The following is a 26,798-nucleotide window of genomic DNA, read 5'->3' on the forward strand; positions in this document are numbered from 1 at the left end:
TGTTGTGATCACCTTTACATTCATACATAAAGGCTTTTCAATTATGAAAACCAAGCAGCTTGGTCAATCTTTACTAAGCACAATAATAACCATTACACTTCTAAGTCAAGGAACTTCTTTCGCATTTTCTTTCTTATATTTAAAAAATGGTTCCTCAAAGACCTCTTCTAAATTACTGCAAATAGGCAGACAACTTCGGATGGTTAGATTTGTAAACATTAAACACACACCTTATGAGGGTCTGCTGCTGAACGCCTTCTGATGCTCGCAAGACATTTTAAGCTACGTGTGTGAAAGGAGCAATGTGAAACTCAAGAGAGAAGCCGAATTTTGCTTCCTGCTGATAGACAGCAAAAACAGAACTGGGCTGCGATGACCAGTCACACACAGTTAGGTACCAAAGGCGAGGATCAGAAAGCAATTATGCCAATGGGGTTCAACTACTGAAGTTAGTTCTTTTACATAAATATTATTCAGGTCCAACCTGATACTGCAGCCAGCAGGTAAGGTGGAGGAAAAGGATACAGAAGCAATTAGATATTTCAAAGAGGTTACTATTGCCGGTCTCCTCTTCAGAAAACATTGGATACATACTATTCAGGCAGTGACAACAACCATTAGGTTGGGTTGTTATAGCAGCTAGCATATTCCAAGGGCTACTGTTCAACTCTCATGGATAAGACATTTTTAGGACAACAAGTGGCACTATTCAGCTTTCTGTTAGGGTTAGTCTTCGGGCTTTATTGTAATTCTGCGCTTCTGGGTGCAAATATTGTACTCTGTAAACACCGATACTACGGGTGTGGTATTACCATACCTTTCTGATTTGTGCACTTAGTTACAGGGGATAATGCAATAATAATGTGATTTACCTGGTCCAACATGCGAAAAACTTTAAATATTGCCAAGCATGGTGGAGAAATCCACACTCACAAATGAATACACATCTACATGAAAGCTCTTTCTGAACTCTTAGGAGGTATATAAAGATAAATTAGGTCATACATATACACCTGCGACCGCATTTACCATTGTCAATAGGGCCTAAAGTTTTTAAGTAAATGCTGTCAATATTTATTTCCAAGCTTATTTTACAATATTGTGTTATTAATGTAATGAATTAAAGTTAGTAATTCTGTTCCTAGTAGTATCTGGTGTGATCACACAACTATGCATTGTATTTGACTTTATGGTCAGTGCAGTTGTTTCCCCACTGACTCGATTGTTTATAGGATTTCTGATAACTCTGCTAAACAAGAGCCGTGGCAAGATCTAAAATTCTTGCTAATGTTTAAGACTTTTCTTTCCTTGAGAACGGTGGTTCTTTTAATAATGCAGGTCTCATCTACTTTTCACATTGCCATCCGCCCCAATCCTCTGACGGAATGCGTGAGTAAGGGCGGAAATAGAGGCAATCTATGCCAGGTAAAATGCCACTTTTATGAGAGATGACAAATGAGACGATATACTGCTGAGATTACTTACGCAAACCCATGGGTGCTTGAGCGCCTCGTGTGCTGTGATTCGTTTGGCGGGATTTATGGTGAGCATCTGGTTTATAAGGTTTTTGGCTTCAGGTGTGACGGTATCCCACTCTGGGGATGGAAACTGAAGACAGGAAAGATAACAAGAGACAAGACTGTAAAAAACATTCACAAGCAGGCTGGCAAGTTCAGAGAGTCAGAAAAGTTGGCAGGCTCATTTGTTCAGTGCTCTCCAATAAATCTTGGGCACAAAACTGCCTGTTGTCATACAGCATGTCTGTCGGAGCTCAGAAGTAAATGAATGCTGCAGCTTCCATACTTTATTACATTTATAACTAACATACAACAATAGGGTTCCTGATAGGGTTCAAATGAACGAAACAAACAAAAAAAAAGGTACCATCATAGTGATACCTCAAGCTATTATGCCCAATTTGTAAATTTGTAATAAGGGCCATAGGTTTTCACAAGGAGAGAACTCCAAACAAAGCTCTGCCGGCTATCCGGCCTCTCATCAGTTAAGCAAATCGTCCATACCAAGGAATAAGATTATTACTCACATCATAAGCTCCAGCTTTGATCTGTTGGTACAGCTTGTGCTGGTCTTCATCCCAAAAAGGGGGGTACCCAACCAGAAGGATGTAAAGGATCACCCCTAAAAAAAAAAAGCGGTAAATGATGAGGGGTGGTTTTAAGAAGTAGTCAAGGAAAAAGAAACTGGTGATCAGAGCAAAAGGGAGGTACTACCATAGTAGGCACAGTATTAACAACATCATAAGTACCACTGTGCAGCATGAAGACAAATATGCTCTATATAGCCAAGTCTGACAATTAAGACGTTTTAGAAAGGTAATCCTATTTTCCTGTAAGAATAGTTCTTGAAATGAGCTTATCCCCTAGATTTATAGGCTGTGACTAACTTTCAGCTGTGAAGCAGCACCCTAGAACAATTTTCTTAAGATGCACACTTCAAGAGAACATTGAAGATACAAGGAATATGCTACTTACCAGTATGCATCTGTTCTTGGCATGTAAGGCTGCTGACATTCATATCTTGTGCATAGATCGCCGCCTAGTGTTGGGTCCGGATGTTTGCACCTTGTTCTCCTGGAAGAGTCTTCGAAGTATCACAAGATAGGTGACTCCTCCCCTGGACTACAGTGCACATGGGCATCTTCATCGTCAGATTGTTTTTCGCCATTGTGGCAAAGATGGAGTATAGAAAAGTAAGAGATGACCATGTAAGTGTACGTTAAGAAATAACTCTGCAGCTGCGACAGGCACCGGGGAGGAGGGTGGGCGATATGAATGTCAGCAGCCCTACATGCCAAGAACAGATGCATACTGGTAAGTAGCATATTCCGTTTGAGGCATGTGGGCTGCTGAATTTATATCTTGTGCATAGACTGTATAGAAGTATCTCCTCTAGCGGTGGCCACCTGTACCAGCTGCAGCAGTTTGAAAGAGTTTTGAGGACAGCCTGACCTACAGAAGCTTGCTGCTTTGCTTGCACGTCTGCACAGTAGTGTCTGGTGAAAGTGTGTATGGTAGACCATGTAGCTGCCTTACATATATCTTCTAGAGGAATATTCCCTAGGAAAGCTATGAATAGTTGCTTTGTTTTCCTAAATGATTTAGTCCTGTTAACATAATATAGCCGAGCTCTCCTCACATCTAATGTGTGTAGGGCTCTTTCAGCCACTGTCTGCGGGTTTTGGAAGAAAACTGGTAAATTCTATTGACTGATTGATATGGAACGTGGATATCACTTTTGGCTTGAATTTAGGGTTAGTACGAAGCACTACCTTATTGTTGTGTATTTGCATGAAAGTTTCCTGAATGGTTAGAGCCTGCAATTCGCTCACTCTCCTGAGGGAGGTAATTGCAATTAAGAGTGCCACTTTCCATGTTAAGAATTGTAATTCGCATGAATGGAGTGGTTCAAAAGGAGGTCCCATAAGTCTGGTGAGTGTTACGTTTAGGTTCCAGACTGGTGAAGGTGAATGTTTTGGAGGGATTATTCTTTTAAGTCTTTCCATAAAGGCTTTGATAGGTGGTACTCTGAAGAGAGACATGTGTTGTCTGTTCTGGAGGTATGCTGCTATAGCAGCTAGATGTAATCTTATGGAAGAGTATGCTAGATTGCATCTTTGAAGATGCAAGAGGTAACAGATAATGTTTTGGATAGAAGCGTCGAATGGATTGATTTGGTTATTATTGCAATAAATTACAAATCTTTTCCATTTAACTGCATAGCATGCTCTAGTAGTTGGGCGCCTTGCCTCCTTGATAATGTTCATGCAATCAGGAGGCAAGTTAAGGTATCCGTATTCTAAGACTTCAGGATCCAGATCGCTAGGTTCATCTGATTGGGATCTGGATGCCTGATTTCTCCATGGTTCTGGGTTAAAAGACGTGGCGAGAGGAGCAGTCTTTGATGGGGAACTACTGAAAGTTCCAGGAACGTTGTGTACCATGGCTGTCTTGCCCTTGTGGGAGCGACCAGGATCATTGTGAGTGACTGTTGGCGTAGTTTGCGTGCCACTAGCGGAATCAATGGGGCAGGTGGAAAAGCGTTCGCAAATCTGCCCGACCAGTTCATCCATATCGCATTGCCCTGTGACAACGGATGTGGGAACCTGGCGGCAAAGTACTGGCATTTTGAGTTTTCTTTTGTGGCAAACAGATCTATCTCTGGATGCCCCCATTCTTGGAAGAATGGTTGGAGAACTTGAGGGTGAATCTCCCATTTGTGTAGCTGTTGTCTGTCTGCTTAGCAGATCTGCTATTTGATTGTCTTTCCATGGCAGGTGTTGTGCTAGGAGAAAAATGTTTTTGGGAATTGCCCATCTCCATATGCTCTGTGCTAGGTGAGACAGCCGTGGAGAGTGTCTCTCCTTGTTTCTGGATATAATACATGGCTGTCATGTTGTCCGTCCCGATCAACACAGTCTTGTTGTACAAATATTTCTGGAATGCTTTTAGTGCCAGAAATACTGCTAGCAACTCTAAGTGGTTGATATGCAGTGTTTTCTGTTTGCTTGTCCAGAGCCCTTGGACTGTGTATTGAAGTAGGTGGGCTCCCCAACCTGTCAAGTGATGGGTCCGCTGTTAGTACTACTTGTGGAACTGGCTCTTGGAACAGTCGCCCCTATGGAAAAGGTTTTGTGGGTTCCACCACTGCAGAGAGTTGTAAGAGAGACTGTCTACCAACACTAGGTCTTTTAAATTGTCCTTGAGCTTGGTTCCACTGCCGTGCTAGGCATTCTTGCAATGGACGCATTTGAAGTCGGGCATGAGGGACAATGAATATGCAGGAGGCCATCATGCCTATGAGCTGCATTAACATTCGAGCTGGCAGAGAGTGTTGTGGCTGAAACTTCTGAATGAGAGTTTGCATGTTGTGTATCTTGGCTGGATTTGGATATGCCTTTGCAACTGAGGTATTTATTGTTGCTCCCAGATATTGCTGTATGTGGGAAGGCTGTAGGTGTGATTTTGGGTAATTTATGGAGAAACCCAGACTGTGCAGCAGCTGGAGTGTCTGAGACATATGGCTTGCACACTGCGCGTACGAGTTGGCCTTTAAAAGCCAATCGTCTAGGTATGGAAACACATGTAGGTGTTGCCTTTTGAGGTGTGCTGCCACTACAGCTAGACATTTTGTGAACACTCTTTGGGCTGTAGTTACCCCGAAGGGGAGTACTTTGAATTGATAATGTTGACCTTCTATTGTGAACCAGAGGTATTTTCTGTGAGCTGGATGTATAGGTATGTGAAAATATGCATCTTTGAGGTCTAATGTAGCAAGGAAGTCGTCTTGCTGGAGTAACGGGAGTACCTGTTGTAGAGTAATCATATGGAAATGCTCTGAGTGTATGTATTGATTCAACGGTCTGAGGTCTAGTAGGGGTCTGAGGGATCCATCCTTTTTGGGAATTAGGAAGTATAGAGAGTATACTCCTGTTCCTTGGTGTTTAAGAGGGACTAGCTCTATGGCTCCCTTATGTAGCATGGACGTGACCTCTTGTTGTAGCAGCGTGATGTGTTCTTTGGACCTAGGACGGTGTTTGGGTGGTATGTTGGTTGGAGTAGAAGTGAGTTCCAGGTAGTAACCATACTGGATAATTTGTCTCACCCACCTGTCTGTGGTAATGGCGTTCCAGACTGGTAGGAATTGTGTTATTCTGCCTCCGACCGGTGTTGGGTGGTCTGGAGGGAGTGTGATGAAGTCACTGTTTGTTGGCAGTGGAGGCTCTGGTGTTATTGCCCCCACGTCCCCTGCCTTTGTTATTGTTGCCCCTATAACCTCCTCTGTTGGAGCCTTTATTAAAGGAGCTCTGTGTGTTACTTTTGAATGTAGACGAAGTTTGTGATGTGTTTCCTCTTCCTGAGGCCCTGTAGGAGGAGCGACAAAAGGAACTTCTATGTTGTTGAAACTGAAGTGCGCCCATTGAATTAGCAGTTTCAGTATCTTTTTTCATTTTGTCCAGAATCGTATCTACTGCAGGGCCAAACAGGAAATCTTGGTTAACTGGTTGGTTTAGGATGGTGGATTGCACCTCGTTCTTAAAACCAGAGATGCGTAGCCACGCATGCCTGCGTAGTAATACGCTAGTATTAATGGACCTGGCTGATTTATCAGCTGCGTCAAGCGCACATTTAATGGAAGCATTAGTTATAAATTTGCCTTCCTGTAGAGGTCGTTACCTTGAGCTTTAAAAGGTTCTGGCAGGTGTTGCAGTAAACCTTCAAGTTGATCATAATGTGCTCTATCGTAGAGTGCTAATAGAGCTTGTGTGTTTGCAATCCTCCAGGAATTTGCGGCCTGTGAGGCTACTCTTTTGCCTGAGGCTTCTAAAATCTTAGACTCCTTGTCAGGAGGGGGCGCATCTCCTGTCGTTTGTGAATTAGCTCTCTTTCGAGCGTTTGCTACTACCAGTGAGTCTAAAGGCCACTGGGATTTAATATAAGTAGGGTCTGTAGGTGCATACGTATACTTTCTCTCAATCCTGGGATTGAGTACACGCGCTCTCGCTGGGTCTTTGAATATGTCTGGCGCATGTTTTAGTACCCCTTTTAACATAGGAAGTGTTTTTACACTTTTTTCAGAAGTAGAAAAAGTGTCGAATAGAAAATCTTCTTCCATTGGGTCAGTGTGCATTTCTACATTGTGGTATTTTGCTGCCCTATCTAGCAGTTGGTTGAAAATGATGGTTTCGTCAGTAGGCAACGGCTTTGTAGGGTATGGGGTGGTGTCAGGGATGGGTTGTGTGTCATATGGATCATTCTGGACATCCCACGTGTTATCTTGTGCGTCAAGATCCTCTGGTTCTCCGAAATTATCCTGAGTATCTTCTCCCATGTTATCTCCCTCATTATAATCTGAATGTGTAGGAGAGTAAGGCACAAAAGGCATGTTAGGAAAGAAAGGAGGAGGAGTAAAAGGCCTTGAGGGAGATGTCCCGAAGTCTTTTTTCTTTGGAGGAACAGGGGAGGAAGTGTCCGTGTCCAATGGTCTCTTTTTCCGGTGGTAAACTGTAACGTGTCCTGTCTCAGGGTCTATGCACAGTTTAGATTGTTCCTCACTCACTGGATCAGGATGAAAGAGTTCTTTCTCGACTGTCCGTGGCGCCAATGTTTTTGGCTTAGTTACTTGTTTGTGAGTCTTTGGCTCGAGGGCCTTTTGTTGTGGAGCTTTTTTCGGCTCCGCTGCCGCTTTCGGGTCAGTGACCTGTTTCGGTTCGACGACTTTGTTTCCGACGACGTCCTTTGTTGGTTTTACTGTCTTTTTTGGTTCGCCGACCTTCTTTGGTTCTACGACCTGTTTCGGATCGACCGGAGTCTTCGGTTCGATTCGTTTGGGTGTTTGGGCGTGTTTTTTATGCTCGACGACCTTTTTCGGCTCAATGTTCTTGGTCGAGTCGACGCCTTTTTTCGGGTTGACTGGCTTTTTAGTGTGATCTTGTTTTTGGTGATCAACACTCTTTTTAGGCTCGCCGGCTATCTTCGGGTCGAGTGTTCTTTTTGGATCAACGACCCTCTTTGGTTCGAGATGTTTCGGCTCGATAACCTTTTTGGGTTGGACGGCCTTCTTTTGTTCGATACCTTTCTTCGGTTCGACAACTTTTGGGTCGGTATAAGCGGGGTTGGGGGCTGGGTACTCACTTTTTGCCTCGGCGTGATCTGGTCATCGAAGTCAGATTGGTCCTCAACGGTGACGATTTCTAGATCAGAGTCAGCCGCTTCCGGGAGGTTGTGGTCATCGAAGAGGTCCTCCAGTTCCGGTGCTTGTCGCTGCATCTCTTGCCTAACGGCCTGTCGATTCCGGATAGACTTTCTCGAACGGAATTGGGCACACGCTGGGCAATTTTGTTTGTTGTGCTCTGGAGATTAGCACTTGTTGCATACTGAATGTTTGTCAGTATGTGGGAATTTGGAGTGGCATTGTGGGCACTTTTTGAATGGGCTCCTTTCCATCGACGGAAGTTCCACGTGGCGTTGAAAAGGCCCAACAGCCCGCGTCGACGACCGGATCGAGATGGAAAGCTTGATCGAGTCAAGAAGTACAGAGCGAGAACAATACCGTCGAGGCAGAAGGCCTTTTGGCCTTAGAAAGTAGTTTAGTTTCGGTTCCGAAGTTGGAGTAGAGGAATAATATCCAAACCCAATGGCGGAAAAAGACAATCTGACGATGGAAAAGATGCCCATGCGCACTGTAGTCCAGGGGAGGAGTCACCTATCTCGTGATACTTTGAAGACTCTTCCAGGACAACAAGGTGCAAACATCCGGACCCAACACTAGGCGGCGATCTATGCACAAGATATGAATTCAGCAGCTCACATGCCTCGAACATACATTTTTGATTTTCATTACATATAAGGATTGTATACCCATATTGCTCAGCTTCATGCCATCGACCCTAGTACAATTTTCATGTCAGAAATTGTGCCAATATGTTCCTCAGTTAGGATCTATATAGCTTCTACCCTCCCTAATAGGAGAGATTAGCAAAATGTTCTTCTCCTGCAAAAGTTCACAAACTTTGAATATTATAGAGGAACAAATCAATATGAAATCTCAGGATGATAAATGTATCTATATGGATCTTGACGAATGGATGGCCTTTCTGGGAAACGCTCTTAGAATCGGGGTGCAAACAGTTGTGTTTACAAAACGTAGAATTGGCTTTCCAATTGGTATACATGGAAAAATTCCCACATTAGTACTCTATTGAAAAGGGTTGCAGTGTCCACTTTAACAGGGGTATATTCAGCTCTCTATTTGGTCCTTCCATAATAGTCTAATACAACAATACTCTACCCAAGAACTGTCGGGAAGCCCCATACAAGATATCCAATTACAACTCAGATGTTTTAATAATGAAAACAGGAGTAGTACCCTTCCTCTTCATTTGAGAGCATCCCCATCCATCACGGCGTTCAGGAAAGGCCTAAAAACCCATTTCTTTAACATCACTGCCTAATGGATGTCCCTCTAGACTGGATATAATGTGATCTCTTACCCTTCTCTCTCGCGCCAGGATACTATCTTTTTAGTAACAGAGCGCGCTACAAAAGCCTCTATAATAATATAATAATAATATTAGGAAATACCAGCATGTTTACCTCAAATGGCCACAAGATTACTGAGGGATGAATGTGCCAAATAATATTTCCTTATTACCAGTAGTGTTATAAATGCATTCTTCTTCCTGACTCCGTAGAGCAGGCTTGGGGTACTCCCAAATTATAACATTTATTACATCGCATTGGAGGTTCCATTTAGGCACCATTTTCAATGTTCTTACTGTTCCTGAACAGACTGGGATAACATCTACCTTCCAACCATACTACTTTATGAAATCTAAACGCATTCTGGGTGAAGATTATCACTTTCATGTCCAAAAAGGTACACCTATAGCTCTGGACAAAAAATGTTCACCAAAATAAGAGAACTTTGCCTTTTTGGGTCTCACCTAAATAGTACATCCATGCAAGTCTATTGTTCTTAATAAAAAATTAATTAAAAGGGGGGTGCTTAGAAGAGCCTGCCTGTTTTTTTATACCACTGGTTGGCACCAATGTCACTTTTTTTCTTGGTTCTCATTGAGCAAGTGGGTCCTGGGTTGACTTTCTCTTGTGTGATTCCCCTTTGATGGAGAATGGACGAAGTACTGGTTGATTTCTTCATAAGTGCCCCCACTCAGAAATGCATTCTTTTTTCTTCTATTGTTGCTTTCAATATCGTCATTGGTGCTTGCCAACTGTTATACATTGCCCCATCCCCTCTTCAGTGGAGTGAAGATGTACCAGCAATGACCAGAACTGCATGGTGCTTAGGTAATGCAGTTGTGTGACTACTGCTGCGCTTAGGTATACAGTTTGCACAGCTTGCACTACCCGTTCCCACCAACTGCTTGCCCTAACAGATCTCTTCACTCAAACCACAACCCACAGACATGATCCTGCAGCCTCTTTTCGCGACTCAAATATTTGCTATGCCTGTAGCATAGTTTGTGATGAACAGCATCTCAATTGTTGAGAAATCCTCATTCTTGTAGTCGGACTATAGCTACAATGTTCTCCCACTGGTAGTTAACAATATTGCAAATTGGGCATGTAGTGCCTTTCTTGACCTACCCAGTGCTTTAAAAATGGGCATGTCCTGTCTGGTACTGAGTACCTGGACTGCTTTGAAAGGACGAGTATTTGCACTTCTCAGCACTGCTCCAATGCTTTTAATGAAAGAGTACTGGCACTTCTCAGGAGCAAACAGGTATTCCAAGGAGTGAGTACCTGCACTTCTACATCTCCATTTAAAGTACTGGACATACCCTCCTACAAAACGCCGATATTATGCTCAACATTAATTCACTGCACGTTATTTTACTTCTCCCTTTGCAGCTGCTTTAGCTGAAGCTAGTCTGGGCAAGACTTTTTTGTGGGGCTGTCTGTTTTATAATTAAAATAATTATACATTCCAAACTTGAATGACGGTTTCTAACAGCTACGTGATTAACATTGCTGCCTGTGACGATTGGGAGACAGGAGGCAAAGGAGGATTTGTAGGGAAGCTGACTATAGGGAGGTCTGCCACCTGGGTAGATTGTGAGAGTGGCACTGTCCAATAACTGCCATTTTGTTTCGGGCTACATTCGTAGTCCAATATAAAAAGATTATATAAGGGATTAAATGTGGCTACCTGCCACCATTTCAGGTTCAGGTGACCTGGAGGCTGGTGATGGGACGAGATCAAGCGTTTTTTCAGAGAGTTAAGGCTTTTTCGACAATTGGGTGTTTGTTCAGCTATATGTACTGGCATATCGTAAATAATTCGTCTGAGGCAGAGCTCAAAGTTTTGGAGATGTGGGTTCTTAAAGAGGCTGGGCGCCTCGACCTCGTGGTTGGAGGTAAGGGGGCGGTGTCCTCTGCCTGCCCAGCCCACCAGTCTCCAGTGCGTGTGACCGAAGTGGTGATGGCATGTTCTCCGATGCAAAAGTGGAGGGTGGCGTCGTCCTCTTCAGTGAGGGTGAGTGTAAGGGGCCACTCTGTGCCCAGCGGATAGGGTCGTTGGAGGGGCTAAGCTGGCCTCCCACAATGCCGCACGTGGCCCTACCACTGCCAGTTATTTTACAAGCTGGCAGGCAAAATATGGGTGCGGGCTACAGTTGGGGAGTTAAGGTGGACTGACGAGGTGTCGAAGTGTTGGACTATTAAAATGACATCCTGGAGTAAGGTATGGTGTGGGATGATGAAACAAAAAGTGAAAAGAGGGGTGTTCACCTAATATCCTGCCTGGTGTGCTACAGGCAAACACAGAGCAACCGTGTAGGGAGTCTGTCGTGCTGCGGTCCCTGAAGAGGTGGCAAGCAGCAGTATGGGAACAGTCCTCGGAGCCAGGCAAGGGGCTGGACACTTACAATACGCCCAGTCATGGAGTCCCATACCTTTAAAATATGATTATCTCATTCACAGTGGGAGAGATTCTGTAGGTTGGCCACGGACATCCCAACACCCATACTAGAGAAGTTGTGGTCTGTAGGCAAGCAGGATGGTACAACTGGTGGCAGGGTCTCTTGTGAAGTTGACTTGGACAGCTTAGGTCGGGTATGGAGGATATTCTTAGCCTCAGCAGAGTAGGGAGAAGGGTTGAAAGAGGGCAGAGGATAGGATTCATATGTTGGATTCAATTGAAAAGGGCCTATCACGGGTGACAATTACAAGAAAGTTGGCAGGAGCTGCATTCATGCTGAAATTGTTGTTCGGCTAAGCCCCATGGGCGGGGGAATCGGTCAGCAGGATGCTGGAAGGTTGGGTGCTAGAAAAGGGGAGTGTGAGCAGGACCAGGAGGCCGAAAATATGGAATTTACTTTGCAATGTTCGGCACCAGTTGCAGAAGGTGCACAGGGATGTGGCGGAGACATTCTTATTTTATTCCCTTATGTTGTGGATATTTTATGGCACGTTCCAGGTGTCAGAATTATAAGGAGGTAGGGGTTAGGGAGGAGTACTGTGGGAAGTTGATTTAAGGTGGGTGGGTAGATGGGAGATTTAGCTCCCTAGTTCCTAAACAGACCAAAAAAGTACAGGGCAAGAGCATAGTATTGCATGCTGTTGGTTCACAAGGGCAATGATCGGTGGTGTGGGGTGAGCGATGAGCAACATGTTGTGGAGTTGCTTCAGGCATGTCTGAAGAAGGCTACGGCGTTAGAGGTGATGTCTGTGTTCCACAAATTACTGGAGGTATTAGGCTTGCCCCCGGCTGATTATGGCATGCATTCCTTCCACACTGGTACGGCGTAGGAGGCAGGGAGTGAAGGCTGGGCACGCAAAGACATCTTGCACTTGGGGCAATGGTCCTTTGGCAGGTGTTGGAGGGACTGTTGCTATGTTTGAACGGGATGCTAGAGAGCTAGGTGCCTGAATGTGCTGATTATTCACTTATGGGGAAATTATCTTGTGAAGGATAAGAGTGTTGTTCTGATGAGGGAAATAGGAAGGTAGTTGTTACAGATCAAAGCGAATTGGGTCGGGTGCTTTGTCTTGTGGTCAGAGTTTATCCCAAGAAGAGCCTGAAGGGAGGGCAACTAAGCCTGGCGCTATTGACAGGGCATGCAGGAAGGTAAATCAGGAAATGTTCTGTTTATGCAGGGAGGTTGGACTTGGTCGGATTTGTCATTCCAAATTAAATTCAAGGACTAGGAGTTTTTCCGGATTGACGGGAATCCATCTGTCACGCGTCAGAATAGATTTATATTTGTTGGAATTGAGGGAAGTTTTGTGTAAGAGCCTGAACATCACAAAATAATGTGCAAGGCAAGAAAGGAGACTGGGTGGAAAAAGTTAGTAGGCTCACTTTTTCTGGGTGAAGGAGGTCTAGAAAGTTTTGCAGGACTTGTCAGAAGTTTAGTTGGAGTTGCCAGTTGGTGAACCATGTGCAAAGGGAGGTTAGGAAGTTAGTTAAACGTTCATTTTAGGACGTTTGGATGCTTAGGGGATCATACATGCAATCATAGGAAAGGGGAAATATAAAGTTGAAATTGTTGAAATGCACTACAGTTAAAAGAGATACCTGCAGGGTGGGCATATGAGGGGGACCGTAGGGTCGGGAGTGGGGACACTGGTAGTTCAAGTTGATGTATACCTAGGTTTTAGTTTTGTAAGGTGGTTTGCCAGTTAAAAAGTGTGATGTGCGGGGCGTGGCTTGGCCGGCAACAATGGCGGTCGTGTCTTAGGCTCGCTCCGGCCAGCCTACAAATATCCTGCCTGAATATCCTGCCTCGAGCGCCTGAAATTTCCGACTGGCTACCGGAGGCGCTGAAGTATTGTCCGGTGATCCTCCGAAATCACTGGGGGACCGCGGATTGTGGTGGCGTGGTCTGGGAAGAGGGGCGGACTGGAGAGTGACGGCGCAGGCGGCACCGGGGCCTCCCGTGGCGCGCCTGGCCAGAGGCGTGGATCCTGAGGCCGGCGCTGAGGAGCTGGTGTGGCGGCCCGCATTACGGAGGTGCGCCGGGCTGCAGATTGGCCCGCCGGGCGCTGCTGCGGTGCCCCAGGACAAGCGGGTCTGCAGTGGCTGACAGGGAGACACCTCATCCCGGGCCGGTGGCCCTGTAGGAGGCCGCGGCCATTTTTTTTGTCCCGTGCCGGCAGCGGTGAGTCCCGATAACAGCACCATAAAGGGGGCCTCTTCCCCGCTGCCTGTACTACTGGGGAGTTGAGCAGCGCTACAAAGAGTCACTCAGTGAGGCTGCCGGTCGGCTGGGTCGGCGTGCACGGACCGGGAGATGGGGGAGACGCGGTGGCTGCCGCACATACCCTACATTTGACCGCAGTGAGTCCCCTTTTCTGGCAGTGGGGGCGGCCCTCTCCCTCTATCTGCAGGCGATGTGGAGGGACATGAAGTGACGCCGCCTGCGGACCCCCAGAGGAGTTAGTAGCGGGGCGGTTGACGGAGCCATCTTGCCTGGTTTGGGCGCCCCGGACGCTGTGGTGGCCATCTTACTCGGTCCAGGCCTGCAGTGGTGAGTCTGATCCATCCTGTTGTGGGGCTGTGGGAGTCTTGGTGGCCGGGCGTCCCCTTCCCCCCCCCCCCCTTCTGGACATACATCTGTGAGGTGGTGGTGGCCCTGATCTGGCGTGCTCTGCGGCCCTGTCGGTCTGCGGTGGTGTGGATGTGGCGGCGGTGGCACTGTGATGCAGCGATGTTTGGGACCTGGCGAAGTCCCTTGGATGATGGTGACCCCATAGCGGCGTCAAGGAGGGCCGCAGGTGCGAGTCGGCGGTCAGTGCGGGCCACAGAGCGGGGGGTCGGGGCGGTACCTCCTGGTGGTGAGAGAGCTGCCCTCCATTGTGGCCTGAATACCTGGAGACAGTTGCGGCCTACCTGAGGCCCACGAGAGGGACTCTGCTGTTCCTGGAGGCACCCCGCTTGTCCCCAGTGCTGTGGTATGTGGTTGCCCCTGGGATTGATCCTCCCTTCATCAGTCAGGACGTGATCCCTTAAGATGACCCGCGACAAGGGAGGAAGTGGTAGTGCCAAGCAGGGCACTTTGGACAAATTTACTGGTGCCGGGGCTACTGCCGGGTCTGCGGGCTCGCAGAGTTAAATGCCTGATAATGCGGCGCTCATGGCGGCTATTACTCAATCCCGAGACATGCTTGACGCCAAGATCGGGGCTGTCGGGTCCGACGTTACCCTGCTGCGACAAGACCTGCGGAATGCTGTGGAGCGCATTACTGAAACAGACTTGCGTTTCGGAGGTGGAAGACGATGTCATGGTCCTGAAGAAGAAAGTGGCGGCCATGGAAAAGGTACAAAAGGCTAGGCGGAACAATCTACGCTTTGTAGGATTTCCGGAAGGATGCGAGGGGGACAACGTGGAGTGCTTCCTGACCCGGTGGCTGGAGGGATGGCTCCTACCTGATGTACTCTCCCGTTGGTTTGTCATTGAATGGGCCCACCGCGCCCTCAGGCAGAAGCCCCCAGTGGGCGCTCGCCCGAGACCAATTATAGCAAAATTTCTTAACTATATGGATTGAGACACCGTCCTGCGACAGGCCAGGGCTCAGTCCTCCCTCACCCACGATAATGCCTCTTTACTTATCTTTCCGGACTACACTCTCATGGTGCAGCAGCAGCGACAGTCCTTCCTGGCGGCCAAAGTGCGCCTTCGAGACCTTAAACTTCAATATACGCTGCTGTACCCAGCCAGGCTGAGGGTCATTTATCGGTCCCGCACGGTATTCTTTGATTCCCCGGAAGAAGTTTTTAAATGGACTGATGAAACTGTGCGGCTATGTCCCCATACGCCACTGAGCATGGACTCCGAATCCTCTTTCCGTGGGGTACCTCGGGGCCAGAGGGGTGGAAATAGGAGGTCCCGGTCCAGGTGTCGATCCAGGTCCGGCTCTGTCCTCCGTCAGAAGGGCGCGTCACCGGAGAAGCAGCAGTTAGAGAAGTGACTTTGTGACATTGTCTAGGCGTTCAGTTGGGCCTGTTTAATCTGGGCTGGATCCCGCTCATGTAGTCGTGGATGGGATGAGGGGTGGTCTTTTCCCCCCCAAACGTTATGGGTGTTTCATTGGGGATCCATTGGAGGGGAGGGTGTTTGCCCCCCGTTGGGACTGGACCTTGCTCTGACCAAGACAGGTACTTCCATGTTTGGGAGGTATGGGGAGGGGGGAGAGGGGGGGGGGGGGTAGGGGCAGTTCGAGGGGGTGGGGTGTTAGGGGGTTTGTTTGATTGCGTACGGATGCTCTATGTTCAACATAATTCAGGTGCGCTGAGCTGGGGAGGCACTGGTGGGAGGGACGGGTACTCGTTAGTATGTCTGACACTGGGGGTGGAGGGCGACTAGCCCCAGGTTCCCTGAGCGTAGTTAGCTGGAATGTGCGCAGGGCGCTCGATAAAAGTGAAGAGGGGCCATTCTGCAGTTTGCTAAGAGAGCTGGGGCTGATATACTATTGCTCCAGCAAACACACTTACTTGGTACTAAGGCTCTTTGTTTACAATGGTATGGATTTAATAAAGTCTATCATTCTGGGTTTACAAGGGGCTCACGGGGGCTGCAATTTTGATACATCGTAGGGTCTCCTACACACACAAGAAGATATGGACTGACACCCAAGGTAGATATGTAGTTATACAGGGCACAATTGGAGGGGGGGGACCAGTTGATGATTAGCAGTGTATATGCTCCTCTGCCACTACAGTGGTCTTTGGTGGAACGACTACTGACGCTGTGGGGATCCATGCCAGATACTATATCCATAGTGGGGGGGGGGGGATTGGAATGATGTGATGGAGCCCGGGCTCGATAGGTGGAGGGGCTTGATTGGGTAGATGCGTGGCGCCACCTGCATGGACCTCGTCGGGAGTACACCTATTTTTCCGTAGTGCATGAATCCTTTTCTAGGTTGGACTATATCTTTGTCTCCAGGGGACTTGCATACATGGTATTGTCGGCTGATATATTGCCTGGGGCCCTGTCCGATCATTTGCCTGTAGCGCTCACGCTCCAGCTGGGCCCAGGGCAGCAGCCGCTTCGGTGGCGTATGTCGGGGTGGCGCCTTCAAGGTGAGGAGTAGAGGGCACATTTAACCAGAGCCATAGCGGACTACTTTGTGACTAATGTGGGGTCCGTGGACTCTCCTGCGGTTCTTCGGGAGGCCCTGAAACCGACGTTGCGAGGTGTTGATATCTCCTGATGTGTGGCGGTAAGGAGGGTGGGGGGGGGTGGGGGCAGAGAGACTTGGTACGTCGGGAGGCGGACATTGAGGAGTTAGATCGTAGAGGCCGAGAAGCCGATGGAGGTTTGGCGAGGAGACAATTAATATTAGCCCAACAGCAATACTCTGCGATTCTGATGGATGAGGTGCGTCAGGCCTGGCTGGCTACGCGCAGTCAAGTATATCAATGGGGCGATAAATCCAGTAAGATGCTTCACTGCCTGTGTCAGGGCTCCCTACATGCCCAGCCGTTGCCTCGGGTCCTCGATCTGGAGGGGGCGCCGGTTGTTGAGCCCTCGGCCATCGCTGCAACCTTCGCGGCCTATTATGAGGATCTGTATGCGCCCCAGGAGTGTCTCCCAGAGGAGACCGTTCAAAAGTTTGTAGACGATCTTCCCCCCCGGGCGGTATTGGATGAGGTGCGGGAGAGGTTAGATCAACCCCTGTGACGACAAACTGATGACAGCCTTGGGGGAGCTGCGCCCGGGGAAGGCACCGGGTCCTAGTGGCTTCCCGAGTGAATTTCTTAAATGCTTTTCAGTACAGCTAGGACCTCACCGTAGACCAGTAATTGAGGAGGCGCGGGAGAGTGGTTCGCTCCCTCCGGATTGGAGACACGCAGAAGTGGTGATATTTCTTAAACCGGGGAGGCCTCCAGAGCGGCATGAGTCCTATCGCCCTATCTCCCTCCTAAATACTGGGACCAGGCTGGATTCATGCCTCAGAGGGCTACTCGACACAATATCAGAGGAGCGCATGTTGCAATATCGGCCTGGAGGCAGCTCGGAGAGCCAGCGGCTTTACTCTTGGCGGATATGGATAGGGCGTTCAATTCCCTGAGTTGGGTGTATTTCTTTGCATTATTGAGTCGTCTTAATTTGGGGGGGGGGGGGGTGATATCTCGCTCCTTTAAGATCCAACAGGGCACACGTCAGGGGTGCCCCCTCTCCCCCTATCTATTTGCCCTTGCTATGGAACCGCTGGCGGCGTGGGTACGTATTGATGCTCAGCTCAAGGGCTAAAGGTGGGCCCCGGGTGTCATTGATAAAATAGCGCTATATGCCGATGTTGTCCTCTTCTTCGGACATTGATAGATCGAGACCGCGTCTATTGCGAATATTACAGATCTTTGGCGAGACTTCAGGACTATATATGAACCCGGGCAAATCCACGCTATGGGTTCTGGACGATCTACAGGGCAGGGCAGGGGATTGGGCCTCCGCTCTACAGCTCGCTCATGGGGGGATGAAATACCTTGGAGTGTACCTTTCGGCTTCACCGACTGTCTCTAGGGAGCAGAACTTAGCCCTGGTGTGGGACCGCACACAAGAGGATCTCAAGGCGTGGTCACGCATGCCCCTTACCATCTACGGTAGATCGGCTATTTTTAAAATGGTGGCGCTCCCCTGTCTGCTATATCAACTTCAGAATCACCCAGAATCATGTGCTTCCTTTCTACATACACAGGGGGGCTTGCGACCTAGGATGTTCTCTCCTACTATCAGGCAGCACATCTGCTGGTGCTTAATGAATGGTGGTACGGAGATAGGGGAGATCCGGCTTATGCAGTGGAGAGACATTTGATGGGCAACGGGTCGTTACACACGCTGCTCTACTCAGTGCCGCTGCGTCGAGGCCTCCCCTCGGCCACACAGGTGGTATTCCATGTCTGGCGGAGGACTTTGCACAGGATGGGGTGGTGGAATGTTTTGACACGTGAAACGCCTTTGTGGAGTAATGGGCGGCTGCCTCAGTTGGGGGTGCTGCGAGGTTTTCAGGGCTGGGACTCCATAGGGATCTCGTCCCTGGGTGACGTGATGACCGGTCTGACACTTAAATCCTTTCAGGAGCTCCGCAATGAATATGGAATGCCGTGGTCCCAATTCTTTCAATATTTGCAATTCAGGCACGCATTGGTGCCACATTTGGTGGGACTAGAGTCCCTTCCTGAGTTTAGCCATCTAGAGGCAAAGGTGTTTATGGGTGAGTTGCCAGACCGGAAGATTTCACGCATATACCAGACATTAGTCCATCATTGCTCTACTGATTTACAGCGTCTGAGAACAGCATGGGCAGGGAATGTGGGGGATCTTGAAGAAGACGACTGGGCTGAGGCACTGGAGAGTCAGCGAGGGGCCGCAATATCAACAGGCCTGCGGTTAGTGCAATTTAAGTACCTACATTGTGTGTATTTCACCAGAGTGCGACTGTGGATGGCGGGGATGATAGGCTCCCCTGAATGCCTCCGATGTGGGACGCATGAGGGCACACTTCTACACGCAGTCTGGGATTGTCTTGTGCTACACAGATTTTGGAGGGGGGTGTTCTCCTGTTTGTCGGAGGTGTTGGCCTGGGAGCTTCCGTACTCTCCGAGGTTGGAATTATTGCATGTGCTGAAGGGTATTGGGGGCAACAGATGTAAGTGTCACCTGCTACTGCTTGGCTTCACGCTGGCAAAGAGGGATATAGCCAGGGCTTGGAAGGCGGCCCAGGCTCTGCCGCTGGCTGCCTGGCGATCTGGGATGGACATCTGTATGGGACTCAAATTACCAATATTTCTTGCTAGAGGATGCCCCCGTAAGCATTTTAGAATTTGGAAGAGATGGGCGGACTATAGGGGATTGGAACTTGACCCGCCGCCAGATGAGGCATCTGATGTACCGGTCTGAAATAGGATGCAGACAGTGATTTGTGGGATGCGGGCCGGACTTAGTGCACGTTCTTGGTCTTGTAATTATTGAATTGAGATGGCATATACGCAATCGGGGGCGTGGGGGTAGGGGTTATGTGTTGACATAAAAGTCTACGGCAGGGGTCTCCAAACCGGTCCTGGAGGGCCGGATCCGTGCCAGATTTTTGGGATATCCCCATTGAGATACATGTAGTTATTTTAAAAATATGGCATGGATCCGGCCCTCCAGGACCGGTTTGGAGACCCCTGGTCTACGGCATTATTGTAACTTCATTGATGTGTGCTGCAGTCTCCAGGTTACGGAGGTACGCGATATATGTGACCTGTGACAAATAAAATCGGTTAAAAAAAAAAGTGTGATGTGCACCTGTTTTAATAAAGCAGCGTTTTTCACACAACAACATGTGTCTTGCCCCGCTCCCTAAACAAACAAATGCAATTGCTTACCTCCTGTATTATCACATCATTGTGACTCATCGCAGCGTGAGCCAATTAAGAACTGCCAGTGAGGCTAGTCGCAGGCATTATGACCGACACAATATGAGCCTATTGCACAATGTATTAGACCACTTATGCAGGGTTGGTAGGTTTGGATGGACTATTTGAAATCGAGACTATTGCACATCAGTGAATTTTGTTTTCTTTTTTTAGAGGGGAGGAGTGACTTAAAAAGATAAAGGAACAAATTGATACGGAACTCAGGGACAATGTGTCAGTTTCTGTAGTAACTCCAGTGGCGTAACGATAATTGAGTGGGCCCCCCTGCCAGGTACGTGAAGGGGCCCCCTCCGGACTCTATTAGGAGATCTCAGGCAGAAGTGCAGTGCTGAGGGGGCCCCCTTGAGCTTGATGCCCCCCCCCGCACCGCAGGGGATGCGGGGGCCTGTGTTACACCCCGAGTAACTCTTATTGTTATCAGTTATGCCATTAGCTATATTTTAGCCTACTGACAAATGCACATACCATTAACATTAACACTTCCTCTATAGTGTCTAGTCGGAGCTCGGGCAGCATGACAGCGGCTTCAATTCCAGCTGCAAGGGAACAAGGCACTAAGTTTGGTGCAGTGAATCTTTATCTACTAATACAAGTAGGAATTAAAAAGAAATCAGTTTACCATTGCAGCATTCAGTGGTGCAGCCCAGTTGCTTTCCTTCAAAACAATACTCACAGCGGCTGAGCCATTTCCTTTTGAGGATAGAGCATTTGGCATCAAAAAGCACCAGCAACACTAAAAACCCTCATAAGTCATGTCAAGGTCAAACCCACAATGAAACAATGCTGAGGGACTCTCAAACAGACAGGCCAGGAGCTGTGTTTTTATGATTTTTCTTTAGGTTTTGTATCCAATGATACTTTCGCTATTCAGGGAAACATTGTGTAACCTACACAAAGAAAGGGGGCAAAAAAATCAGTGCCTTGAGCTATTGGATGTAATACATGACAGTCACGTGCTAGCCTGGCAGCATTCATCAGCCTTTGCTTGTTGCACGTTCAGTCACGACTGAATGATGGACCAATTGTGCATATGTGCACGCACCGTGCAGCAAAGAAGTCCACCTGCTGACATTGAGCCCATCTCATACACCAGCTTTAGATAGCTGCTGCATGAGCATAGCTGGTGAGCTCCAAGACAACATAAGCGCACCCATCCCCTCAACACATGGTGAAGGGAGTAAAATGTTTGGTGTTTTCCAGCACCCACGGCCACCCATCTTCTACATGTGTCACTGCCTCTAGAGATATCACAGACTAAAGTCAGTGTCATATGGAGGAAGCTGTTGCTGTCCTAGGGTGGCAGAGGACCGGGGGCTAGCAGGGTCAGGCTAGCCTGTAGGGCAATCGGGCAGTGCCCAGTATGCTGGTCTCACAGGTCAGTACGCAAGCAATTGTTTTTAGCAGTTTATGGGCCTATTTATGGCCAGATGGGCCATATTTGTAACGTTGATTTCCAGAATATTCAATCAATCAAGATTTATGAAGCGCTGCTGATCACCTGATAGGGTATCCATGTGCTTGAAGGCCCCAGAGGCTTAATCAAACAGTCAGATCTTGAGGGCCATTCAAAATTCTGGAAGTGAGGTGATGGTCGGGAGGTGCGTGGGGAGGTTGTTCCAGGTCTTTGCTGCAATGTGGGAGAAGGAGAGTCCTCCACTTCTGCTGTGGTAGATGCAGGGGGCAGGGCCGAACAAGAAACCGAAACAGGCCTTGGCAAACTTATCAGCCAGACCCCCTGGGAGGGGGAGGCGGGGGTGCGGCCGAGCTGTTTGCTAGGGCCGGTTTCAGCAGATTTAGTTACAGGGGGCCGATATTGCCACCCCCGGTAACAAGAAAGGCCTCCAACCTAGCGGCCCACGGAGGAAACGCCCGGTGGCCGCTATGGCCAGTCCGGCCCTGGCAGGGAGTATGGACAAGTGAAAGGGAGGCAGATTGTAGTCTTTTGCCACAAGCATTGCCTGCAGCAAACTAAAATGCATGAAGTCTTCCACACCTTGCAAAACACCTAGACAGCATGTTTACAAAAGTACAAATTTGGGCTAATTTGCAAATATGGGCCACATTTTTAGATATCTAGTTTGCAAATGGGGTTACTTTTATTTTGGTGCCCGCGCCTATTTTTTGTCCCAGTTTGACCCTGGTGGGTTACGGTAACCAGCATCCTCCAGGAGCCTGTCTGCACCAACAGACCTCTCCAGTCCTACTAGACCCCTCAGAGTGTGAAGGAAGAAACATCCTTGGCATGTTCCAGCACTGATTGCGATTCATCACATAATGTTTTACTGTAATACAGTTTTTAACACAAGCATTGGCAAAGCCAATAGGTCTCGCCTACGCAAGAGCTATTGGATTTAGCCATGTTGTATAGGTACAATTGTTACTTACCTGTAAACAGGTGGTTCTCCAGTATTGGTGTCTTTCATAGATTCACATGCTTGAAGATCCCCCGTCGTCGAAGTGGGAGTCCCACGGTAAATAAAATAGCAATAACATACCAATAACATATGTATGTAAATAGATAAAACATGAAGTAATAGTAGTAAATACATAATAAAGACTCAAAAACAATTCCTACATAGGAATACATGATAGAGAGAAAAGACACTTGTAACATATTCCTGTCATTATGTTAGTCCAAACTACAGCCAATCAGGGGCCAGCACCCTTCCAGAACCACCTCCTCAGAGCTAGACCCTCAGATTTTTATAGCACAAGAGTGACAAAAGAGTTGATGAGGAGAAACAAGCCTCTGAGGGGAGGAGGGTGGGTCGAATATGAATCTATGAAAGACACCAATACTGGAGAACCACCTGTTTACAGGTAAGTAACAATTGTTCTTCTCCAGTATTAGGGTGTCTTTCATAGATTCACATGCTTGAATAGAATAGAGAGCAGTAACATCCGAAGAGGTCCGATTGCTATGCAACAGCATGGAGAAAACCAAAGAGACAGTAATAATACAGTCACGTAAGTACTGATAGCAATCATATAAAACCATAGTGGAGGAGGGAAGACAGAGGCTCACCTTAGTTAAAAAGATGAGGAAGTACTGCCTGTCCCACTGCTGTATCCGCCTCGTTGATGGCATCCAAGCAGTAGTGCTTCGTGAACGTGTGCCGGTTGGACCACGTGGCTGCTCGGCAGATCTGATGAAGCGGCACACCAGCAAACAGGGCGGTAGAGGATGACATCGCCCTGGTGGAATGAGCCCTCACTGAAGATTGCAGAGGCTTGCCGGCCTGCTGATGGCAGAAGACATTGGCTGAAGAAATCCAACGTGCAACAGTTGGCTTGGTAACAGGGCGCCCTTTACGGCAATGAACAGTTGATCGCACCTGCGAAAAGGTGCAGCCCAGCTGATGTAAAATTTAAGGCATTGTTTGATGTCCAAAGAGTGCAATCGTTGCTCTGCCGGAGATTGAGGGTCGGCAAAGAAAGTCTTTAAGAAAACAGGCTCATTTAGATGGAAATCCGTAGGCACTTTCGGCAGGAAAGTTGGGTTGGTGCGAAGCACCACACACTCAAGTTTGAATTGGAGAAAAGGAGGTTTAACAGTAAAAGCATGAAGATCACTCATGCGACGAGATGACGTCAGAGCAAGGAGAAGGGCTACCTTCCAGGTCAGAAACTTTAAGTCCGTCCTATGGATAGGCTCGAATGGCGCCTTCATTAGTTGGGCTAAGACGACATTGAGATGCCAAGTGGGAGGAGGACGCCGAAAAACTGACGAATAACTCTGGAAGAGCAGAGAGACGAGGAGCCATCCTTCCGGAAACGAGAGATTGCCGCCAAGAAAACTCTCAAAGTAGCATGGGAAAGCCCGGATTGAGCCAGGTCCAAAAAGAACAGAAGTAGCTGCTCCGGAGTGGAATGGATAGGATGGATATTCATAGCCACACACCAATGCAAGAACCTCTTCCATTTGAGCTTGTAAGTCTTAATGGTAGACGGAGCTCTGGCCTGAGCTAGAATGTCTCTGCATTCCTGCGAGATATTTAAATGCGCAAATTCAAGGTGCTCAGGTTCCAGGCCGACAATTGTAGAGAGGAGGGGTTCGTATGGCAAATTTGACCCTTGTCCATCGTGATGAGGTCCGGTCAAAGACGAAGGAGGATGGGCTTGCACTGGGACAGAAGGAGCAACTCCGAGAACCACGCCTGTCGGGCCATCGGGGGGCGATCAGGAGAATGTGGCAGGGCTGCCTCTGCATCTTCCACAGCACACGAGGCACCAACGGGATCGGAGGAAAAGCATAGGCGAATAGATCGCACCAATTCATCAAAAGGGCATTCCCGCACGACCCGTGGTGGGGATGCCAACTTGCGTAAGATGGATGGATTTAGGACCAGATCTCTGTACTGGGGTGAATGTATGACATTGTTCAGCATTCTGTCCATCAACTGTGGTTTTTGCATTTGTCACCCCGAGTTGGATGGGTATGCTCAGATGTGAGTCCCATGCTCTCCACACCACTGGATTCAAGCAAGCTGGGCTGAAGACTGCTGGAATGCCAGAAACCGGTCCTCGGAAGCTTGTTTCCGGTCCAGGGAAGGCATGGCTTGGCAGTTCGGGCTGGACTGTTCCCATGAGGCACAGAGTCAGGCTGATTTGCATATGGCCATGACTGAACTGGGGTGGTGTGGAGTGCGAAAAAACGATGGATTTAGGCCCAGATCTCTGTACTGGGTGAATGTATGATATTGTTCTGCATTCTGTCCATCAACTGTGGTTTTTGCATTTGTCACCCCGAGTGGGATGGGTATGCTCAGACGTGAGTCCCATGCTCTCCACACCACTGGATTCAAGCAAGCCGGGCTGAAGAAGGCTGGAATGCCAGACACCGGTCCTCGGAAGCTTGTTTCCGGTCCAGGGAAGGCATGGTTTGGCAGTTCGGGCTGGACTGTTCCCATGAGGCACAGGGTCAGACTGATTTGCATATGGCCATGTCTGAACTGGGGTGGTGTGGAGTGCAAAAAACCGATGGATTTAGGCCCAGATCTCTGTATTGGGGTGAATGTATGACATTGTTCTGCATTCTGTCCATCAACCGTGGTTTTTGCATTTGTCACCCCGAGTTGGATGGGTATGCTCAGACGTGAGTCCCATGCTCTCCACACCACTGGATTCAAGCAAGCCGGGCTGAAGACGGCTGGAATGCCAGAAACCAGTCCTCAGAAGCTTCTTTCCGGTCCAGGGAAGGCATTGCTTGGCAGTTCGGGCTGGACTGTTCCCATGAGGCACGGGGTCAGACTGATTTGCATATGGCCATTTCTGAACTGGGGTGGTGTGGAGTGCAAAATAGCGATGGATTTAGCCCCAGATCGCTGTACTGGGGTGAATGTATGACATTGTTCTGCATTCTGTCCATCAACTGTGGTTTTTGAACTTGCGTAAGATGGGCATTTCCGGTTCTCTGGTGTTGCAAGGAGATCCAGAGATGGATGACCCCATCGTTGAAAAACGACGTCGAGAGTCGGTTGATGCAACTCCCACTCGTGGGTCGATGACGTGGACCTGCTGAGGGAATCCGCTAGGATGTTGGAGACGCCCAGCAGATGCACAGCCGCCAGGGTAACTTGATGTCGGATTGCCCAATCCCAGATCGACTGAGCCAGCCGAGACAAGAGTGGAGACCTGGTTCCGCCCTGCTTGTTGACATAGTGCATACTGGTGGTATTGTCCGTTTGAATGAGCACTGATTCCCCTTGAATCACAGGAAGGAACGACTTTTAAGTGCCAGAAAAATTGCCATCAACTCCAGCCTGTTGATGTGCCAGGAACGTTGAAGCAGAGACCATTTGCCTTTGATGGAAAGGCCTTGAAGGTGAGCACCCCAGCCTTCTAAAGAGGCGTCTGTTGTGAGCGAGAGTTCTGGAGTGGTGGAGAGGAAAGAAGTTCCTGTCGCAAGGTTGGACGGTTGCGCCCACCATTGGAGAGCTGATCTCATGCGAGCGGTGACACTCACAAGGTCGTTGAAAGAACCTGAGACCTGACGCCACTGTACGTCCAATTCCTCCTGAATGGGACGAGTCCGAAGTCTGCAATTTGGGATCAGTGCAATACAAGACGATGCCATCCCCAGAAATGACTTTAAGATCTGGACAGAAACGGACAGTCTTGCCCGAATCAGAGACACAAGCGGAGGATCTTTTGTTGACGCTCTTGGGACACAAATGCCTTTGAAAGCATTGTGTCCAATGTTGCTCCTAGAAAATTCCTGCTTTGAGCCGGTTCGACCTGAGACTTGTCGGCATTGATGGCTAGGCCGAGAGATCGAAACACGTCCTGACAAAGACGATTGTGTTGAAGCAGCTGATTGCGAGACACTTGAGGAGGCAGTCGTCCAGATATGGAAAGATTTGGATGCCTCGGAGACGCAGGTAAGCCACTTCTGGAGCCGAAACTTTCGTGAAGACACGAGGGGCGGATCAGAGGCAGAAAGGCAACACCTTGAACTGGAAGTCTCTCCGTCCCACCCGGAAGCGCAAGTACTTCCGATGCTTTGAAGAATTCGAACATGGAAGTAGGCATCCTGAAGGTCGATGGTGGCCATGAAGTCGCCCATGGAGAGAAGACGCAGGATTTCTACTAGTGTAAGCATGCGGAAGGATTGGCTCTTGAGGTACCTGTTGAGCGCTCGCAAATCCAGAATCGGTCGCCAATCTCCCGTCTTCTTGAGTATTAGGAAGAACAAGGAATAGAAACCCTTTCCTCTCTGAGACTTGGGAACCACTTAGACGGCACCTTTCTTAATTAGAAGACGAACTTGATGGAAAAGCTCCTTGAGGTGGGGAGGAGGCGGGCCAGACGGTGGAGTGGGAGGAGGAATCTTGCGTGAACTCTAGAGCATGGCCCTTTTTCACAATGTCCAGAACCTAGCAGTCCGAGGT

The 26,798-nt window shown here is 48.4% G+C and overlaps 1 protein-coding gene across 1 annotated transcript in view; it reads right to left on the reverse strand.

The window, feature by feature from the left end:
* The window catches only part of LOC147679844 (calcium/calmodulin-dependent protein kinase type II subunit beta-like), an 820,445-nt gene that overhangs the window by 159,865 nt on the left and 633,782 nt on the right, over positions 1-26,798 (reverse strand). Inside the window, exons 9-10 of the mRNA XM_086942481.1 lie at positions 2,045-2,139; positions 1,486-1,608 (exon numbers count right to left, since the gene is read on the reverse strand). Of these exons, the coding sequence (XP_086798607.1) occupies positions 1,486-1,608; positions 2,045-2,139 (218 nt within the window). The remainder of the gene's footprint in view (positions 1-1,485; positions 1,609-2,044; positions 2,140-26,798) is intronic.

This window comes from Lissotriton vulgaris, chromosome 11 (genome assembly GCF_964263255.1).
Source record: "Lissotriton vulgaris chromosome 11, aLisVul1.2, whole genome shotgun sequence".
NCBI lineage: Eukaryota > Metazoa > Chordata > Amphibia > Caudata > Salamandridae > Lissotriton > Lissotriton vulgaris.